At 54.7% G+C, this 19,307-nt stretch overlaps 3 protein-coding genes across 14 annotated transcripts in view; 1 reads left to right on the top strand and 2 right to left on the bottom strand.

The window, feature by feature from the left end:
- The window catches only part of LITAF (lipopolysaccharide induced TNF factor), a 111,845-nt gene extending 108,641 nt beyond the window's left edge, over window positions 1-3,204 (bottom strand). For 2 of the 3 annotated variants that reach the window (XM_027117390.1, XM_027117392.1), the window contains exons 1-2: window positions 3,095-3,204; window positions 2,576-2,747 (exon numbers count right to left, since the gene is read on the bottom strand). The gene's annotated coding sequence lies outside the window, so the exon portion shown is untranslated. The remainder of the gene's footprint in view (window positions 1-2,575; window positions 2,748-3,094) is intronic. The other variant, XM_027117391.1, reaches the window with a different exon arrangement.
- Window positions 3,205-3,471: 267 nt separating this feature from the next.
- SNN (stannin) lies at window positions 3,472-13,931 on the top strand. Of its 4 annotated transcripts, none has more exons than XM_027117387.1 (2): window positions 3,472-3,551; window positions 10,699-13,931. In XM_027117387.1, the coding sequence occupies exon 2, from the start codon at window positions 10,791-10,793 to the stop codon at window positions 11,052-11,054; it is 264 nt and encodes an 87-aa protein (XP_026973188.1). In that variant the 5' UTR covers window positions 3,472-3,551; window positions 10,699-10,790; the 3' UTR covers window positions 11,055-13,931. The 4 variants fall into 4 exon arrangements, with proteins under 4 accessions (XP_026973188.1, XP_026973187.1, XP_026973186.1 ...); XM_027117386.1 differs by lacking the exon at window positions 3,472-3,551 and adding an exon at window positions 3,780-7,430; XM_027117385.1 differs by lacking the exon at window positions 3,472-3,551 and adding an exon at window positions 3,780-8,964.
- TXNDC11 (thioredoxin domain containing 11) overlaps window positions 13,857-19,307 on the bottom strand; it is a 66,146-nt gene continuing 60,695 nt past the window's right edge. For 6 of the 7 annotated variants that reach the window (XM_027117382.1, XM_027117380.1, XM_027117383.1 and 3 more), the window contains 2 exons: window positions 18,613-18,693; window positions 13,857-14,614 (listed from right to left, as the gene is read on the bottom strand). In XM_027117382.1, coding sequence (XP_026973183.1) covers window positions 13,972-14,614; window positions 18,613-18,693 — 724 coding nt within the window. In that variant the 3' untranslated portion in view covers window positions 13,857-13,971. The remainder of the gene's footprint in view (window positions 14,615-18,612; window positions 18,694-19,307) is intronic. The other variant, XM_027117378.1, reaches the window with a different exon arrangement.

Raw genomic sequence — 19,307 nt, 5'->3', positions numbered from 1 at the left:
CCCTAGTAGGGGAACTAAGATCCCGCAAGCCATGCGGAGTGGCCAAAAAAAAATTTTTTTTAAATAAATAAATAAAAAGAAATGGGTATGTCACTATCAAAAATGGAAAAGCAGTATCTGCGCCCAAAATAGAAAGTAACATAAACTGCAGAAAAACAACACGTTGTTAAATTCTAGATCAAGACTGTGGATTGCCCAAGACTGTCAGCCCAAGGTCTGCTCCCTCCTGGTTATAAGGGAGCCAAGCCAGTGCTAGAGAGATGCTAGAGAGATGTTAAAGCCACCCACCAGCAAGGGAGGATTTCTCTCCTTGACCAGGATTGCTGTGTGATTCAGAACAAGACGGCGCCCTCTCTGTGTCCCATCTAACCTCGCCCTGCAGAACTCACCAGCGGCTCATTTCTCTCCCTTTGGGGAACTTCCCTCTGGCCAAGCAGTTTTCATTTCATTTTTAGGCCTGGAACCCTAAGAGCTGTGGGCTTGGCAAGGAGGCCCCACTGGAGTCTCCCCGGAGGCTGGCTGAGGCCTCTCTACTCCCCAGCAAACCCCTCCCTTGTCCCAGTCCCTCCAGTGCCCCAAGGGAAGCAGGCACAGGGCCAGCCTGGCACAGGGCAGGCCCGGCTGGGCCCCGGCAAGCCCCAGGGAGCCAGGGTGATCTCAGCCCTTGCCCTTAATTATCTTCCTGGCTAATGAGCATCTGAAAACCTCCATGTCATCTACAGGAGGACCCCTGGGATGCTGGGGGCAGGGAGATTCTACGGGCCAGATGTCACCCATGGAGGGAGGTGGTAGGGGCCCCAAGAGAGGAAATGGGCTTGGGGAGGAGAACTATACTTCCTGCCTCTTTGTAGGGGAGAAAGCTAGGGCTGGGGCAGGCACTTACGGTGGCGGTTAAGTGCAGGACTCGGCAGCCTACTATGCGGGCTCAGATCCAGGCTTGTTGTGCACCACCTGTGACCTTTAGCAAATGCATTAGCCCCTTGCTGCTCAAAGTGTGGTCCCCAAACCATCAGTACCACCTGGGAGCTTGTGAGAAATGCAGAAGCTCGGGCCCCGACCTACTGAGTAAGTATCTACATTTTAACAAGACCCCCAGGTGATTTCTGTGCACATGTGCCACTCTGTGCCTCAGTTTCCCCATCTGTAAAATGGGGATTAAAATGAATTTATGCATACGTAGTGTTTAGAACAGGGTTTGCTGCTATTATTATTCATTCATTGTTATTATTATCGAAGCAACTCACTCTGGGCAAGAGGGATGGCTGGACCCAGGTGGGCTATTCCCAGTCCCCCACCTCTCAGGGGCCCAGAGATGGGTTGTCACTGTGAAGACCAGGAGCCTGAGGCTCACAGAAATGCAGTGATTTGCCCAAGATCCAAATGGGGGAGCCCAGGTTCAACCCCATTACTGTTCAACCCTATTACTAATGTTAAGAGTGAGTGAAATTGTTTCCTCTGCACAAGCACTTGTGGTGCTCACAACTGCCCTGTGAGGTCAACTTACTGTCACCCACATTTTTCAGATGATGAAACTGAGGGACAGAGAGATTAGGGTGCTTTTCTAAAACTACCCAGCAGGAAAGGCTGCACTGCAGCCGGGCAGTCTGACGCTCATCTTCTATGCTATGCTGCATTCCCCCTCTGCTTTTTTCCTCCCAGAACCTGTTCCCCCAAAGTGTCCCTGCTTCCCCTGTCATTTCTTTGACAACCCTAGCTCTGGGGCTCCGAGCCTGCTCCTCCCAAGTGCTCACCACTAATGAGGTCTTTGGCTACTTGAGGCTGGAACCGCAGAGGCCGCTGAAACTGTCTCTGTGGGAAGAACCTGCTTCCTTTCACCCTGGGCTCCCAGGTGTGGCTAATGAGGCAGGAGCCCTTGAGGGCCGCGCTGCCCAGACTCAGGAGCAGGACTTGTTCTGGGCTGTCTGACTCTGGTGTCTGCGGACCTGGCCTGGAGCTGGAAGCTCCTCTGCCTCTCTGTCCCCTCTTACTTTCCTCTCTTACAGCTCCCATCCTGCGCCTGGCCTCTTGGCTAGGGCACAGCAGGGCCAGACCTGGACGTCTGCAGTCTGCCCATTCATTCATTTACTCGACTGGCACGCATCATACTCTTGCAAACGTACAATTTTGAAATGCACAGGCGGGAAAATAACAAAGGGACCGCGCTAGGTGGAGATCAGGGAGGGCCCTCTGAAAGACAGGAGTGGAAGAATGTTTCAGTTGAAGGAAACAGCACAGGCAAAGGCCCAGAGGTGGGAAACAGCTTGGCACATTTGAAGCAGGAAGGAGAGACCAGCGACAGCGTGGCGACTATGGCCTTGAGAGCTGGGCCCTCCATCTTCTCCCAGAGGCCTCTGCTTGAGGCTGGCAAAGACATTTCCAGACAAGACTCCCAGCTTCCAGGATGAGGGGCTCCACCTCCCCCCTCCTGCCTTCCAAGCCAGAGGTGGCGATAAAGGGAACTTGGGCCACAGAGGCCTTGAAGTACCCACCCTTGCCCCTCTTATGGGCCCCGGCTGGCCACAAGGGGGAGTGTCCTCCTGCTGGACCGCCTTCTTGGGTGGACAAGTGGACTAACCGGCAGTAACTCCCAGGCAGACAGGCGTGGCCTCCAATCCTGTCTTCATTATATGCGGGCTGTGGTACTTCAGCACTTTGGAGCGTCTGGAAAATGAGTAGCTCTTCCTTTCCCCGTTGTCTCCATGAAATGTGTTGAGAGCTGAGTACAAGGCATAGCTCTTGGTGAGGGCCTAATCGCGGGGTTATTAAATTAAATAACCATGATTATAAGAGGCCAAGAGGCTGCAAATTCCCCACAGCTTCAGCCCGCAGCAAAATGAGTGCTCTGTGAGGGCAGAGTCCTTATTTGTCTTGTTCGTGGCTGTACCCGCGACCACTGGTGTACCCGGCACATGGTCGGTGTTCCATAAATGTTGAATGAATGGACAGATGGATGATGAATTAATGAACTAATAAACGAGTGAACAACCAGCTCCCTCCCCACGGAAGGACATTTAACTTAGGGGTCCTGCCTATCTTTTCCTCCTGCCCGGGATGCTGCCGCTCCCTGCTTCCGGGCAGCGTGCCACACTCTTACCTGCTGTGCGCCTCAGTTTTCCCCTCCGTAAGCTGGCGGGAGTAAGGAGAGCCTCTGGGGGGTTGGAGGCAGGGCCCCCAGCCCGGGCCTCGCACCCACCCGCGCCCAATCGGCGCGCTAGGAGGTCGAACCCGCGCCCCGCCCCCAGTTCTGCCAGCTGCGCTCAGCCCCCGCCCCGTGCGCACGTGACCCCGCCCCGGCCCGCTCCGCCCAGCCGTCCCAGCGCGGACTCCCATTGGCTGTTCTAGGAGAGCCCTGCCCCCGTCCGGAGCGGAGCCGGAGATACCCCGCCCGCCGCAGAGAGGGGCTCCTGCGTCCGGACTGTTCGCTGCGGCCGGACCGGGCTGGCTGGCTGGCTGGCGGCTGGCTGGCGGGCGGGCGGGCGGGCGGGCGGAGCCGGGCCCGCGGGGCTGCGGGACGATCGGGGAGATCGGGCCGGGCTGCGGGCGGCGCCATGGTGAGAGGGGTCGGGCGGGCCGGGCGCTCGGGCCCGGCGGGGGCCTGCAGGAGGGGAAGGGGCCGCCCCGGATGGGGTGGGGGCGCGCGGTGGAGGGGGGGGGTCTCTGCGGCGGGGGAGGGGCAGCCCGGGCGGGGGCGCGGCTTCGGGGGGAGGGTCTGTTCCGGGGGGCCGCGCCCGCGGGCGGGGGTTCTTTGTCCGCTGCGCTGCGGCGAGATCGGGACAAAGGAGGCGGCGGGGGGCGGCGGCGGCTTTGCAGGGAGCTGGTGTCCCCCCAACCCAGTGCATGCCCCTCACCGCGGCCCGCAGTTCTGCGCCCCAGGCTGGCCGCGGGTCTCCTCCGGACACTTAGGGATTTTTAAAAATAACAGAAGGCGGGGATCCTGGCAACCTCCAGAGTGGTCAGGAGAGCTGCAGAGGTTAGGGGTGGGGGTTCTGGCGACGTCTGGCGCCCATTTCGCAGGTGGGGAAACTGAGGACGGGCCGCGGCGTTTGGTGCCCGGTTCCGTCGGTGGTGACTGCGCGGCGTGGGCATGACTGAGTCTCGTAGTCCTCCGTCCCCTAAGCTTCCCCCGCGCCAAGTCAAGCCGACTGGAGTTGCCTCTCCAGCTGTCGTTTCCCCTCCAGCTGTCGCCCCCTGGGCCGAGCTCCCTCCACCCTCCAGCCTCGTTTAGCTCTTTGGTAGAGTCGGGGAGACAACGGAGTCGCCTGGCAGGGTTAAATGAGAGGGTGCGTGGAGCGCGCCTGGCACTGCGCCTGCACGTCGCCCGCGCTTGGCACGCGGGAGCTGCCAGGGCGCTTATCATCCCTGTGTCCCCAGCATAGAGCCGTCCACCCCAGTCACCCAGACTCTTCGGGTGGGGGCGGACTGGGGTTCACTTGTCCCCCTTGTCCCCTCAGGCAAGGGAGCGGGGAGGCGGGGGTCAAATAATATGACATTTTAGTGTCAGAGTTGAAATCCCGGATTCTGGATCCAGGCTGCCTGGGTTTGAATCCCTGCGCAGTTACTTTCGGGCTGTGTGACCTTGGGCAATTGGTTTAACTTCTCTGAGCCACAGATTCTTTATCTGCAAAGCGGGCATAGTAATAACTCTAGGGTTGTTTTGATGCTGAAAGGAGATTATCTGTGTGAAGTGTTCAGCCCAGTGTCTGGCACATAGTAATTATTGCCAACTTTTGCCAGGCGTCTACTGTTATTACCAAAGTTGTTTGGCAAGTGAGCTGAGCCTAGGGCAGCCTGTGAGAATAGCCAGTGGCTGATTCACAGGGTGGGGGCACAGGAGACTCGCACTGACCTTGGGGCAGTCCCTGGGGTTCTGCCTGTGCCAGCTTCCTCTTCTGCACAGGGGAACCTGGTGGGTGCTGGTGCGAGTCTCCTCTCCGGGAGGACCGTGGTGTAATGGGTGGGTGGTGGAGGGTGAGGTGACACTGGCTGCAGAGCTGGGCACGGCCCAGTGATTGTCAATCTCCCATCCGCATCCCCACTGTTTCTGCCCAGGCTTTTGGAGGGCAGGGGCCTGTGTGATGCTTCCTTGGGTTCCAGTGCCTGCTCAGGCCTGGCACAGAGCAGATATGCCACCTGCCCCCTTGTCATGCCCCGTCCTCCCCACAGTCCTATGTTTCTAATCAGAAACTGGGCAGGAAATGTTTCCGGTTTGTGAAGTGGGGTCCCCCGAAGAGACAGAGCCTGGTTTGCTGGCATACCTGATGGCTTTGTTGGGGGAAGGGGCATGGCTTCACCCCTGCGGAGGTGGTGCGTCCCTGTAAGCAGGGCAGCCCCAGAAGGTGGAGGCTGCAGGGGGGGAGGGGTGTCAAGCTGGTGTCCAGCTGGGCTGGGTGACACTCATTATGTGCCCAGTTAAGCGAGAAGAAGGTAGCAGCAGCGTGTCCCTGAGGAAGGCGCTATTTGTGGCACTGGGCCTGGACCAGGCCCTGTACCCTCCTGGGAGCAGGTCCTTTCGGGGGGAGTGAGGGGCGACCCTGTAACACCCAGGAAGGTGTGGTACCTGGTGACACACAAACCCGGTGGCCCCATAGCCCTTCTGTTTTCACACTTCTTATCACTTCTCAGCCTCCCCACAACCTGGCTGCTGAGGTCAAGGCCTCTTTCCCATTTTGCAGGCTGAGAAACTGAGGCCATTAGGAGCAGCTTGCTTGGCTGGGTCACAACAGCTAATTATAGTGAGTGGAGGGATGGTGTGGGTCAAAGGAGGTGACTCTAATCTGCTCTGCTGCTGGCTGGGCTCCACTGGGTCTTGAGTGTGAGAAGGGACCTGTGGAGTGGGGTTAAGGCTTCATTTTGGGGTCCCCTGAAGAGGCAGGGGTAACTAGAACCCAACCCAACATTGGGGAAGACCTAAGCCGTGGGCCTCCGAGGGCAGCAGGACAGTGGGGGACGCCTGCGCTCAGCTTGCTGGTGGCTGATGCAGGGTCTGTCCTTTGAACCCATCGTGGTTGGGGGTGGGGCACGGGGAGAGGTCAGAGGGGTGGTGTCCGCAGACGCTGGGCTTTAGAAAGCTTGTTGAGATCCATCTGAGGGAGGTGGGAGCGGGAGGGTGGAAGGAGGGTGGAGGGTTGGCACTGTGTGTTTGGGGGATCCAGATGGCCTTGGGCTTCCAGTGCCAGCTTTCGTCCTGAGGGAGCTGGCAAGGAGATGCTACAGAGGTTGGGGGGAGCATGGCCCGTCGCCCACCCCTAGAGTGCCCGGAGACTACAGTCCTCGGCTGTGCTCTGGCTCCCAGGCTGGCCTGACCCTCTGCACTTAGAAGACCCCTCCCTTTATTCTGCTGGGCCCCACTTCTGGGTCCCATCCTCCTTTATTCTGTCCAAGTTCACTCTTGGATGATCCATTCAAGCTCTCCACGCCTTAGTTTCCTCACCTGTGAAACTTGGATGGTAGCAGTGAGCAGCGCTAGCCACGGGCTTGTTGGGAGGAGTAGATGATGGTATGGAATAAGTGTTAACTGCTTTGGTGATTGTTCTAAGGGGGTCCAGGTTTCCCATGTGCCATCCTGGGCGTCTACCCAGCCCAAGCTGTGGTCCTCCGCGTCCTGCCCTGTGTGCTTTCCTGGATCAGGGTGAGGGGTCAGCTGACTTGCAGGAAACATCTTAGCTCGGAGGGGTAGGAGGGAGGCCCTGAAGAGATGAAGCAAGGGGTGGGGTCCAGCCCAGGCCAAGAGGGTTCAGAGGGAACTGGCCGGCCGCCCTCATGCTTCAGGTTCCTCTGGGATCTGCATCTCAGTGGCATCTTCCCTCCCCTCCCCTCCCCACAGCTCGTGCAGGGACAGCTGCCCCTCCGTGGGCTTGGGCCAGGCCTGCCTGGGACCCACTTGCACACGTGGCTCCTACCCCCATGCTCAGCCTGCAGTCTGTCCTTCCACGCAGGCTGCCAGCTCCCTTGAGGGGACCCGTGGTGGCTTCAAGATTCGGGGGCATTCGGGGTGGGGGCTGCTGACCGTGATCCCCATGCAAGCAAGGTCTCCTCTGATTACTGCCTCCCCGGGCTTGGAGTGGTCGGTCAGCAGATATTTATTGAGCACCTGCTGTGTGCTGGTAATAGGGCTGGGGATTCAGCAGTGGGCAAGATGGACAGTGCCCTCCTACAGCCTCAGAGTCCACTGCGGGAAGGAGACGGCAGCCAGGGAAACACCTTCCCTCACCCAAGAGAATTTCAGGTGGCAGAGCGCCAGGAAATAAGAGGAAGTAGTACGAGACGATGGCCAGTGGGGGTGGGCTGTGTCTGGCTCCTGGGTGATCTGGGAAGGCAGCCCCCAAGAGGCACCTTCTGAGAAAGTCCCGTCTGATGGGAAGGAACCAGTCACGGGACACTCAGGGAAGAACATTCCAGGCAGAAGGAACAGAAAGTGCAGAGGCCTTGAGGTATGAGGCAGAAGGGTGTGAAGAAGCTGGGGAAGTAGAGAATTTGGATTCTCTGCTGGTACCAGGGAGGGTTCTGAGCAGGGGATGACATGATCAGATTTTTTAACAGATAGGTTCTCAGGAAATACTTGCTGAGTGAAGGAACAAACACATTCAAGGGAGGGCCAGGGACCGCAGGCAAGGCATGACTGTGGCCTGGTCACCTGGCTCTACCCGCTCCTCCTGACCTGGGGCAGGGCAGCAGACAGGGTTTTGAGGTCACCACTCCTCTCAGAGGGTCCTTGGAGCTGGGGCTACCTCTGCCTCAGTTTGCTGGTTGGTGGTTGGTCGTTGGTCCCGGGACCGCTTGTCCCCCACCCCCAGGACTCAGAGGCACTTCCTGGGCTCCTCAGCTGGTTTGGCCCCTGGGGTCCCCCCTCCCCAGGTCTTGCTGCTATTGTTTGATTTCCCACTTCCTGTCCCTGAACCACCCCCCCTGCTCCCCAAACACACACACTTCCCCTTCTGAATTGATGCTGACTTGCCTTCCTGTCCAGGAACCCAGGGGGAGGGCAGGCACCCCAGCAGGCGCTGGACACAAGGGCCAGTGGAGAGGGTGAGGCGGGGAGGGACAGGCAGCTAGGTGTGCTCCGGAGCGGGATGAGGGCACAGGGGTTGGGGCAGGTTCACCCAGCTGCAGCCAGCAGGCTCTCTGGGGGTTGGGGGGATCACCTGCTCCATGTGGAGGCCCAAGAGGACAGGCTGAGCAGAGTTGTGGGAGCTGATGGTAGCCCTGATGGTGGCAGGGGAGAGGCCAGGAGGACCTGTGCACTGGGTGGGCACAGAAGTGTGCAGGGCCACTCACGGAGTACACAGCCCAACAGGGGAGGCAGGTGCCAACCTGATGGCCCTGACACAGACGCCAGGGTTGCACGTTGAGGCTGGTGCCCTGGAGGGAGGGAAGGAGTGAGTGCAGCCACAGGACGAAGAGGACTTCCTGGACCGCGGGGTCAGGAAGGCTCCCAGCCTGAGCTGGAGTTAACCAGGGCAGCCTCCACATGTTGATGTTTGTCTGGGGTCTTTGGGGAGCTGTCCCATGCCATGTGAGAGGTTTACCAGCATCCCTGGTCTCCATCCACTTGATACCAGTAGCACCTACACACACACCAGCTGTTATAATCAAAAATGTCTCCAGACGTTGCCACATGTCCCCTGGGGGGCACGGTTGCCCCCACTTGAGAACCACTGCACAAGGGTAAGGAGAGCAGAGCATTTGGGCAGAGGGACCTGGCTGGGCAAAGGTCTGCAGGCAGGAAGGAGCATGGGGTCAGCAGGAGAGGAGCAGGGGTGGAGATGCTTCATCAGGTCCCGTAGGTCACTGTAGGGACTTGGGATCTTTCCTCTGAGTGACAGGGGCACTGGCTGCAATGGCCCCCACAGGTGGACCAGGGAGCCTGTTGAGAGTGATGGCAGCGGCTTGACCCTGGGGGCAGTAAGAAGGGGGAAGACTCCAGGGATGTCGCCCCCCACCCCCGACTAGGACCCCTCTGCACAGGTGGGCGTGGGAGCAGGGCAGTTCTGGGGGTCTGTAGGGTTTTCTCAGGGCCCGGTCCCCGGAAAGACTCAGGGGCGTTGACTTAGCTGCCTTTGACCTTCAGGCGAACCTGGCCTTGGGGTGGGGGTGGAGGGCTCCCTGGTGTGGATAAGAATCATTTCTAATTAAGGCTGTCATTGCTCAAGGAGGGCAGGTTCCATCCTGTCTGGAGGGAAAACCTTCCGCTTCCAATGATGTCTACCTGCACTGATGTCTGTCTTCTCCAGAAAAACTAGATTCAGACAGCTGAGCATCGACTCTGCCCACCCTGTGCCCAGGCGTTGCAGGCATCCTCGTAACCACCTGGGTGTTAGTTACTATTACTTGCTCCGTTTACGGTCAGGCAGGAGAAATTTTAAAAGTGCAAGGTCTTGGCACCCAGGGGTGCCACCACCTCCAACCTCAGTGGGTTGTTGCTGTCTGGGCCTTGGGGCATGTACACCCCTCCCCGCCGCCACCCAAACCAGCTGATCTCCAGCTGCAGCCACTCCTCGCACTTGCCAGTGGGCCCTCCTGCCTTCAGAGCCTTAGCAGACAGTGTTCCCCTGCCGGGAAGCTCTTCAGGGTCTGGCTTTCCCGCACATCTCGGCATCAGCATCACCTCCCTGAGTTTTGCCTGTCCCGCCCAGTTTAGCATCAAGGCATCTGGTCCCCTATGTTCCCAGCGTTACATTCCTGCATTTGTAGCGACAGGTGTTTGGCATATTGATCCGTTTGCGGTCTGGCTCCTGCACCAAGACGCCGGCAGAGGCTGGTCTGTCCCACTCTCCCCTGCCCTCCCCTAAGTTTTTCCAGAGCCAGGTCAGCTACAGCTTCTTTGTGGGCAAAGGCTGTTGTCGGCTGCACTCTCTCACAGGTGCTCCTGAAGACTCGTTGAGCCATGTATGTCCATTTCCCTGCTTTTGAATCCCTCATCTCTGGCCGTCTTGAAGCACTTTATTATTATTATTTTAATTTATTTATTTTTGGCTGCATTGGGTCTTCGTTGCTGCGCACAGGCTTTCGCTAGTTGTGGCGAGCGGGGGCTACTCTTCGGTGCGGTACGCGGGCTTCTCATCGCGGTGGCTTCTCATGTTGCGGAGCATGGGCTCTAGGCGCACGGGCTTCAGTAGTTGTGGCTCGCGGGCTCTAGAGTGCAGGCTCAGTAGTTGCGGCGCACAGGCTTAGTTGCTCTGCGGCATGTGGGATCTTCCCAGACCAGGGCTCGAACCCGTGTCCCCGCATTGGCAGGCGGATTCTTAACCACTGCGCCACCAGGGAAGTCCTTGAAGCACTTTCAATCTGTGAGCAGTTACTGAACACCTAGTGGTGCTGGACTTCTAGAACATTCACCTTAAACAGACCCTCTTTCAGCCTCTGCTGCAGTGGTGATGGAGGTCTCGGGTGCCCCCTCTCAGGTTCCTGAGAAACCTGTCAGGTTCCTGGCTGAGCGAGGATGACTGCCTGTCTGGTAGCAGAGGCACTGAAGGTATTAAATGGAAGTGGCTGGGTTGAGTGAGGAGAACGCTGGTAGCATCGTAAACAAAAACACCCAGCAAATGCCAACCAGTCTGTTTCTCACTAGGATGCGGGCAGGACGGTCAGGCTTAAGAACTGATTAAAAATAGACCCCATGGAACAGCAAGCCCGAGCGTGTGAGCTGTCAGGGTCCCCAGCGGAGTCCCCAGTGTAGCCTCATCTTGCTCTTTCTTTCAGGGCTCTCGTGTCCAGCCTGGGTTCCAGCCTCACTGAGCTGTCCCCACCAAGACCTTCCTGCAGAGGGCCCCCCCCCCGCTCAAGCGCTAACCATGTCCATCATGGACCACAGCCCCACCACCGGTGTGGTCACGGTTATCGTCATCCTCATCGCCATCGCTGCCCTGGGGGCCTTGATCCTGGGCTGCTGGTGCTACCTGCGGCTGCAGCGCATCAGCCAGTCAGAGGACGAGGAGAGCATCGTGGGGGATGGCGAGACCAAGGAGCCCTTCCTGCTAGTGCAGTACTCGGCCAAGGGACCGTGCGTGGAGAGGAAGGCCAAGCTGACCCCCAACGGCCCTGAAGTCCACGGCTGAGCCGGGATGCGGAGGCTCCTGGACCTGTCTGCCGCCAGCCAAGAGGCGCAGTAGGGGCGAAACCACAGACGTGCTACCATCTGAGAGGAAGGATTGACGCTTGCTGGCATGGCCTCACCGGACTTCGTCATCGCATGCACCGACTCCTGGGGTCCCGGCGGTCCTGAGCCAGGGCTCAGTGGCACTGGGCAACCCCTCAGCCTCCTGGTAGGACTGCCCATTGCAGGCAGTGGGCAGGCCTGACCTTGCTGGGGCTCACGGCCCCACAGCGCTTTTGTTACTTGAATGTTTAGCTGAGCCTGTTTTTGATGGAGCTACTACTGTAACGCGTGAGCTCACAAGCCTGTGAACTGTAAATAGGCCCCAGAAGCACGTGCTTAAGCCTCTCTTGCTGATTTTTTTAAAAATATAGAGCACATGGGACTGTCCGTACTAACGCTGAGCTGAGTCAAGGCGGGAGGGGGGGGTCTTAGACTTGTAAGGCCCACATTGCACTTGGCGGGGGCCTCAGATACACGTGTGTATGTAGAGAACGTGACACGTCGGCTTTAAGTCTCGCAGCTAACCTGTTGGGGTGCTTTGGCGATTTCTGCTTTGTGAGCAATGAATGGGAGCAGCAGCACGTCCCGCCCTCTCCTGCTCTAGGTAGATGAGGTTGTAAATGCCAGTTCCTGTTGCTAGTGGAGTGATTGCAAGGAAGCTACTGCAGCTGCTTGGGAGCCGGTGAAGGACGAGTCAGGGCCCGAGGCCCGAGTCCCAAGGCTGCCAGGCGTCCTAGTGGCCGAGCAGTTTCTGGCCCCCGTGGTCTTGAGCATGCTGAGCACCCTGCCCCCCACCCAGCTTTACTGAGCACAGGCTTCGCTAGAAACACCAGAGCCGCGGTGGCTACCTGAATCCCAAACCCAGTTGGCCCAGGAAGGACAGAACATTGTGGTTTTTGTTTGTTGTTGTATTTAATATCTTCTGCACTGGAGGGGGTGGTGGGGGGTGCTTGGTTTCTTCCCCCTGCCCTTTTCACAAATTCGCTTCCTTTCCTCCCAGATTCCCACCCACCTGCTGGGTCCTGGATTTCATTTTCCACCTCCTAGGTGGGCCACCTAGGAGGGTCCCCTGACCTTACTCTGAGAGCACCAAGTGTCACTTCTTGTGTGCCTGTGCACACAGGAGCCCCCAGCAGCCTGTGCTTAGTGGGCACCCAGGGGAGGGGGCTGGGGGAAGAGGGAGTTTCAGGTTCAGGATTTGGTTTTCGAAAAGGTGAGGAGTTTGGTGGCTCTTGGTCAGGCCAGTGATTCCCACCCTGCCCCTCCGAGATGTCCCTTGTGTATACTTCAGTGAACTTGCTTAGGTTTTTAATCCCACCACTGTAAGCACACCCTAAACTATCATGATTAAAATGTGATTTGTGTCTGCATCCTCGGGAATAAACTGGAGGCCAGCTCTGGGTGAGCTGGGGAGCGCTGGCCCTCAGCACTTGAGCTGCCTTGCCAGCAGCATGGGCAGGGAGCTCCCAGGTCGCCAGGGGCTGCCCCCTATTCCCAGCTCCCCCTCAAAGCTCTGGCCTCCTGGTCGGGCGGAAGGCGGCTCCTCTGGCCTCATCCAAATCTCCTCTAAAAAGCATGTTGAACTAATCAACTTTCTAGAACCCCTAGTAGGGAGCTTAAGGAACACTCCTTTTAGCGGCGTACCCCTAAATTAACGGTCAAACATTAAGGTGTATAGCTTGGGGGGAGGGGAGGAGTAGCTAGTTAGGCCATTTGAGCTGAAGGCAGGATTGAGACAGCACAGGTGGGCTACTAAGGAATCCTTAGGAGGCAGCCGGGCTTTAGTACAGGGGAGGAAATGCCTTTGGCCCCCACCTGGGGATGGCCAAGCATGAGTCAGGCTGGAGACTAGCAGAAGGCCCTGTAAGCAGCACACAGGGTGTGGGTGGGAGGAGGGGTCAGAAGTTCTAAAGGGGTCAACTGGAAGGTCAGGGAGAAGGTGTGTTTCCTAATGAAGGACATAAGAAAAATGGGGCAGGTGTAGGGGTGTTCGATCCATTCCCCTCACATTTCAGAACTTCAGGCTTTCTACCTCTACTTTCTGCAGCCGGCAGCCTGCACCTAAGGCTGTCTGTCCTTTACCCAAGTAACCGAGGAGCTCCCGGGCCTTGCATTTTCAGTCCCTGAGCCTGACCCTGAAAATGACCATTGCTTGACTGTCAAACTCACCCTGAGCTTCTTACCATGGCCGGTGCAGTTTCGGTTTTGAAAAGATGAGGCATCACTTTCTCCTCAGTTTCAGTCCTGGATGTTCCTTATCCCACGACATCTGTGCCATTTGCATCAGGCCCATCAGCACGGTGTCAGTGCCAGGTGAGGGTCAAGGGCATGGTGGGGCACTAGTGGGGTCTCTGGAGGCAAGTGGAAGTGCCTGCAGAACTGGTGACCAACCACATAACAGCTCTCACTGTTCTTGGTCAACAGCTACTTTTTTTTAGCATAGACACCAGAGCCACACACTCAAATGGCTTAGTTAAGTTATGACCTCTCATTGAATTCTTTCTGAATAGCCCAACTGTTGTGTCCAAGTTTTCTGACTAGTCAGTCAGGACATTAGCCTTTCATTCTGCATGTCATCGCAGAAGCAACAGCAGGGGGATGGGGAGGGAACGCCGACGCTGAGCCACTAAAATATGGACTAACTTTTCAGACAAATCTTCAAGTGGACTGTGCTACTGTTTTTGTCTCAAAGCTACCAAGTTTGTGCAATAAGTGGAGGGGATGTCATCCCTGTTCAATAAAAGCTGAATGACATTCAAGCTGATTTTCTAGACCACTGAGAAAATCTTTATTTACAATAAATTTCAATAAAATTTGCATAAATATATTCGCAATGTATAGTCTTCACCTCTGATTTCTTCATGTTATTTTCAAAGTTAGTCTGTCCTGTTCTCAGTGCTCCTTTCGGAGGCCAGCGTGGAGCTGACGTTGGAAGGCGGAGGGGTGCTGGCTGGTAGCCGGGGGGTGCCCGAGGGCTTGTGGTAGTCCAATCGCACCTCATCCAGGGGAGCACGGTCTTCGGCCCCGTCCCTGCCCTCCAGTTTCTGCTCCATGGTGGCCACCAGGATCTTGAGCCACGTGTTCTCGGTGAGGAGGTTCTCCGAGGCGTCGGCCAGCTCCTGGAGCTTGCGGGCCACCTCCTCAAGCTCCCGGGTTTTCTGCTCGTACAGGGCCTGCAGCTGCTCGCTGTGCAGCTGGAGCAGGCTGTGCTGCCTCTCCAGCGTGTGCTGCTGCCGCCGCAGCTGCTGCTCATCCCTACGCGCGCTCGAGAGCCGGGCCTCCACCTGCCCCTGCGCCTGCTGCAGGGCGCTGATCTCCGCCCTCAGCTTCTGGATCTCTCTCTCCAGATGGGAGATGTGCCCCTGCTGCAGGACGGCCTCTCTCTGAAGACACTCTTTGGTAGGAGGGTTAACCAAGTTCTGGGGGGCAGAAGCAGGGTCTGAGTGATGCAAAATGAACCTCAGCAGATTTGGAAGGGTGATGGGAAGGTCTTCGGGGTATTTCACACTTAGGTCCTTTCTGGAGAGAAAGGGAAAGGAGTCAAAGATAGGAGAGTCACACCAACATTCTTAGTCCAAAACCAGACTGCCGCCGAAGGTCAAGCTGCTTATTTCCTACCAAAAGGAAGTCAGCATGGAAAATGTCATCTGGCAAAAAAATTTCTACAAAGCTGAGGATGTCCCATATGCTGCTTCTGTAATTAAGGTGGTTTATCTCAAAGGTGTGTCTGTTCCTGAGGACAAAGAGCTCAGTTTCTGTTCACAACCTTCCAAGAAAGATAAGAACTCAGGGCAGAGCGGCCTCCCTGTGCTCTCAGATGCCCAGTGGCGCGTCAGGAAGGGTGTCCGTGGGCAGGACTGCCACCCATGTCACTATTGTGGCCATCGACAATGCTTGACGAGATAGGAAAAACCTCCAACACTCAGCCTGGCTCTTCAGCAAGCATTTATTACACATTATCCGAGGCAAGAGTTCTCAACTGGGGTAACTGTACCCTCCCTTCCCCAGGGGACACTGGGCAACATCTGGAGACACATTTTATTGTCACGATGGTGGAGGTGCTACTGGAGCCCCACCCTTGACAAACAGACCAAGGGGCTCTGAGGAATTAAGGTTGCCGGGCCCTGAGAGCAGAGAATAAGGAAGGAGGGTGACATATGAAGGGGATTTTCCCCAAAGCTTTGCTGCAAGTCCTGATGTACAAATTTCCTTTTTAGAACTTGTCATCCAATTGTCTGATGACCAAAATTTCTACCACAGATACATTTACCTGTGTATACACCACCTGGCTGCAATAAATCCAAACCAGCAGCTTTAGCATGAGGGGGGCAGACACCATCCAGTGTTAAAGGAGTGGAGGTGAAGGGCACGACTCCGGGGCCCACCCGCCTCTGGGGCCTCACAGGACTCCTCTGTGGCCTGCACTGCCTTGTCTGTAAAGGGGGGAATATGAGTCTCATCTACCTCAGAGGACTGCTGTAAGGACTGCATGAGTTACCTGAAGGCTCAGGGAATGTTAGCTTGAAAAAAAAAAAAAAAACCAACCACATTGTTCTGACCAGAAATCCCTCATTAAGAGCTTGCACACCCTCTCCACACACAAAGCCAGTGGCCAAACACCTAAGAAAAGACAAAAGGTGTTCTATCAAAGAGTAGCCCTTTCCCTATGAAATAAAAATCACAGGGAAATTAAAGTCAGGTATGTCCCATTTTATATGTTTATGGAAACTTTCAGGTAAATGGAACAATTTTTAAACTTTGGGGGTAAGTATATAACCACGTTTTCCTTTAAAGCATCGTTTTCTTAACATGTACGCTTTCTCCAAGTGGGGCCTCCCAGTCATTCAACTGACAACTAAGAACATCCTGGCCCCTGTGAAGTGTGGGTGAGGATGGACAAGCAGAGGCTGGATCCACCCCTAAGTTCTGCAACACAACCTGGTCTTCTAGGACAGAGCAAATGTGAATCATCCCCAGCAAAGAGCTTAGTGCGTGTATCTGGAGACATTTATAGGACAGAAAACGATACTGGTAAACATGCTATTTTAGAGTTTCTGGAGCAATCTCCATGAACCTACCTGATGGGTGTGCTAAAATGCTTTCAAACTTCTTAGAAGTAGCAAGGATACAGAGCGTCAACAAACTGCTTCCAAAATGGTAATCATTTTGAAAGTGTAGTGGTAAAAGGTCCCACTGTTTATGTGACTCTGGTCTAAGTTCACCAGGAGTATGTGTACGCACCTCTAGCGTGTAAAAGGCTAAATACAAAATGACCAATGGGGTACAAGTTATCTGCTCCAAAGAGGGGCTATAATACTGAGGGAGGGGGGGCTGCTCCTCTAAAGAAGTGAGGTTCTTCCCCAGGGGACACATCAGAATGAACCCCCCACCCACTTCTGATCTCCTGGCCCAGGGCCGGGCCAGAGCACCTGCATTTTGGAACGTCACACAGAGTGGGAGAAGAAGAGTGGTTCTAAGGTGCCCCTGCACAAGAAGGCAGCCTTGCTGGGAGCAGGAGGTAGTCCAGGCTGTGCACTGTGGCAGAGGACAAGCTCCTTCCTATGGTTTCTTTCATGATCATAAAATACAAACAACGTGCTCACTGAGTACAATTTGCAAAGGATATAAAAAGCATACAAGAGGCACCCCTGTGACCACTGGTAACCTTCACTCCTCCAAAATTATCGTCAACATCTTGACACCTTCCCTTCTGCACACATTTTAACCCAGTGCATGTGTAAATTTATATTTTACCAAAACGCATATATACTTTTATATTCTTTTCACTAAAAATAAGCATGTGCCCTGTGAAGAAGGTCTTACTGCTTGTTATCAGTTTTTCGTTTCCTCTTTTGTGAGCTGTCAGCTTTTTGCCCTTTACCTTCTGAGTGAACTGAACACTCACTTTAGACCAGTTAATGAAGAGCTTGCTTCACTTCTGATTACCATTTATTTTTAGGAAATAAGAAAAATTCCATTCCAAAGCAGTAAGGCTTTGGTTTACCAAGTTCTCTGCATTAGAATGGAACTGGACAGTCTACTATTCAGTATTTACTTTCTTGACTTTTCAATACAAGGGAACTAGGAAGAGGCTGTAGCAGCGACCTTCCTGCAGGGCATGGAAAATGAGCTCATCTCTATGCTGACTCCATCAGGCAACCTCAGAATGAAAGGCACTCAACCCAAACGCGAAACAATTCCAGCTGCTGAGAACCTCTTTGTGCAAAGGCATGTGCTGGGTGTTACGACGTCAATGTTTTTTCCAACTATGATTGAAATTTGAAAATTATGGTGTGTTAAACTTCATGCCCCACCTCTGTCCCACACACAATGAAATTACTTGTGTTATTGTCCACGGTTCCTGGACCGTGTGGCACCTGCCTGAGACACTTCTTAAAAAGAAAAAGGCTCGTCACAATACAGTCAGCAGTAGAACTGGGTGAGTCACACTCTGTTTTTAGTGTGTGATTTGACAAGACCCTACTACCACAGGAAGTATTCCAGCAAAAATTCTTTGAGATAAGGGGGAAAAAACCAAGGAAATGATTCAGTACACATGAAGGAAGCACTCTCCTAGAGAAGCATGAAGAGCATGGCAGTGGCTGCAATAAACGGTAAAAGCGAGCGCCAGAGAATAAAAGACATGTGAGTTAGGGAACGTCACTAAAATCATCCTGCAAATGCTTTTCCCTATAAAGATATTGTCAAAGCCATGTGACTGGGTCCCTGAGGACCCATCCTTTTAAAAACAAACAGGAATCTGTACCAAGAGAACATCTGGTTTATCAGGCTTTAAAAGGCCAAGAGTTAATTTCCCTTCTACCAAAACATCTGGATCCACATTCGCTAACTGCCAGGTCACATCCCCTTGCTAACGGCCCATCCCTGCTCGCTGGGCTTTCAGGGAAGCTGCCCTGATCACTCACCTTGGAGCACCACTTAGACAAATGTGAAGAGATCAAGGTGACAGCCCCGTCAGGTGACATTCACAGAAGTCTGCACACCTGGGGAGAAGGCTTCTTGAGCCCCAGTATGCGGGTGCAGTGGGTAGAAGGGCCTCTGTTTCCTCCTTGTACCAGGGGGCCGAGGTGGCCATCCGCAGGGCTCAATGACAAATGACTCATGTAGAAGCGGGCAGGCCGGGCCTGACTCCCTGTGAGGCCCAACAGTAAGCTGTTGTTTTGCCCCACGTGAACCTGGGGCTCTTTGCTGTCAATCTCAGCACTCACTGTGTGCTCATAAGGCCAAGAAGGTGAACAAGTTCCAATGGCCACATTCATACTCGTGTAAAACACACTCTGGGAGGGGGCAAACTTAAAAAAACTACCACACCTGACATCATGACACCAAAGTCCTTTTACCCTTGGTTCCCAGTGGCACATTTTTTGAACATTTTATTCTAAATACTTTAGTAATAAGTAATGATGTACACTTCACTTCTGTGAAGTACCTTAAACCCATTTCATGTTCAGCAAAAGAATCCCATCTGCCCAAATATTGAAAAACTTCAGCTTTACCTGTTACAGGGAAAAAATAAGACAGTCGGAAGACGGTCAACCATAAATTCCCAAGGAAGATCATTCTGAGATACATCAATCCTGGCAAAGGGAAAGAACAGAAAAAGCAAAAGATCAGCCCAAGAAACTCCAACTTGAAAGGATCTTCTCAAATAATTGAAGAACCCAGGGCACTGTCTGCGCCCACACAAGACTGGCCCCTGGCGGTGAGTGCACCACTGGGTATAAGGCAGGCACAGCTTGTGGGAGAAGCAGCGAGACTTCCAGGACGTGCAACTGTCCACCTAACTCACTGAGGGAAATGTCATGTCTTGAAAGTAAATGTAGAATCCCCCCTCAAAAAAGCCTCGCTGACACCTCAGGAGTAGTCCACGCACCTGACCAAATCTGGGCAAGTACCTTAACCGTTGGATCAGCTCTGGAAAAAGGAAATCATTGAGCAAAACACATTGAGCCTCTGAAAACGTAAGAAAACAAGATAAGGAAGATTATATTCTATATTCTGTTAAGTCTAGACAGAGGCCAAGAAAGTTGTATTTTCTTAGCAGATTTTAGATGAATCTTCTAATACAGCAAATGACATCTGTGCTAAATGAGCCAACCTGTGCTTAATTACCACTGAACTAGGTGGGGGCCCCTCCTGCAGTCCGCACTAAGCTGGGCCTGCAGGAATGTCTCCCCACCTGCCCCCAGGG

The sequence above is a fragment of the Aethalodelphis obliquidens genome, unplaced genomic scaffold, assembly GCF_003676395.1.
Source record: "Aethalodelphis obliquidens isolate GAN/ISIS:26980383/991018 unplaced genomic scaffold, ASM367639v1 scaffold18, whole genome shotgun sequence".
Classification (NCBI taxonomy): Eukaryota; Metazoa; Chordata; class Mammalia; order Artiodactyla; family Delphinidae; genus Aethalodelphis; species Aethalodelphis obliquidens.
This window is presented reverse-complemented; position numbering and strand designations above follow the sequence as displayed.

Coding starts and splice junctions, on each gene's coding strand:
- SNN (XM_027117387.1), top strand. CDS start 10,791: ATGTCCATCATGGACCACAGCCCCACCACCGGTGTGGTCACGGTTATC.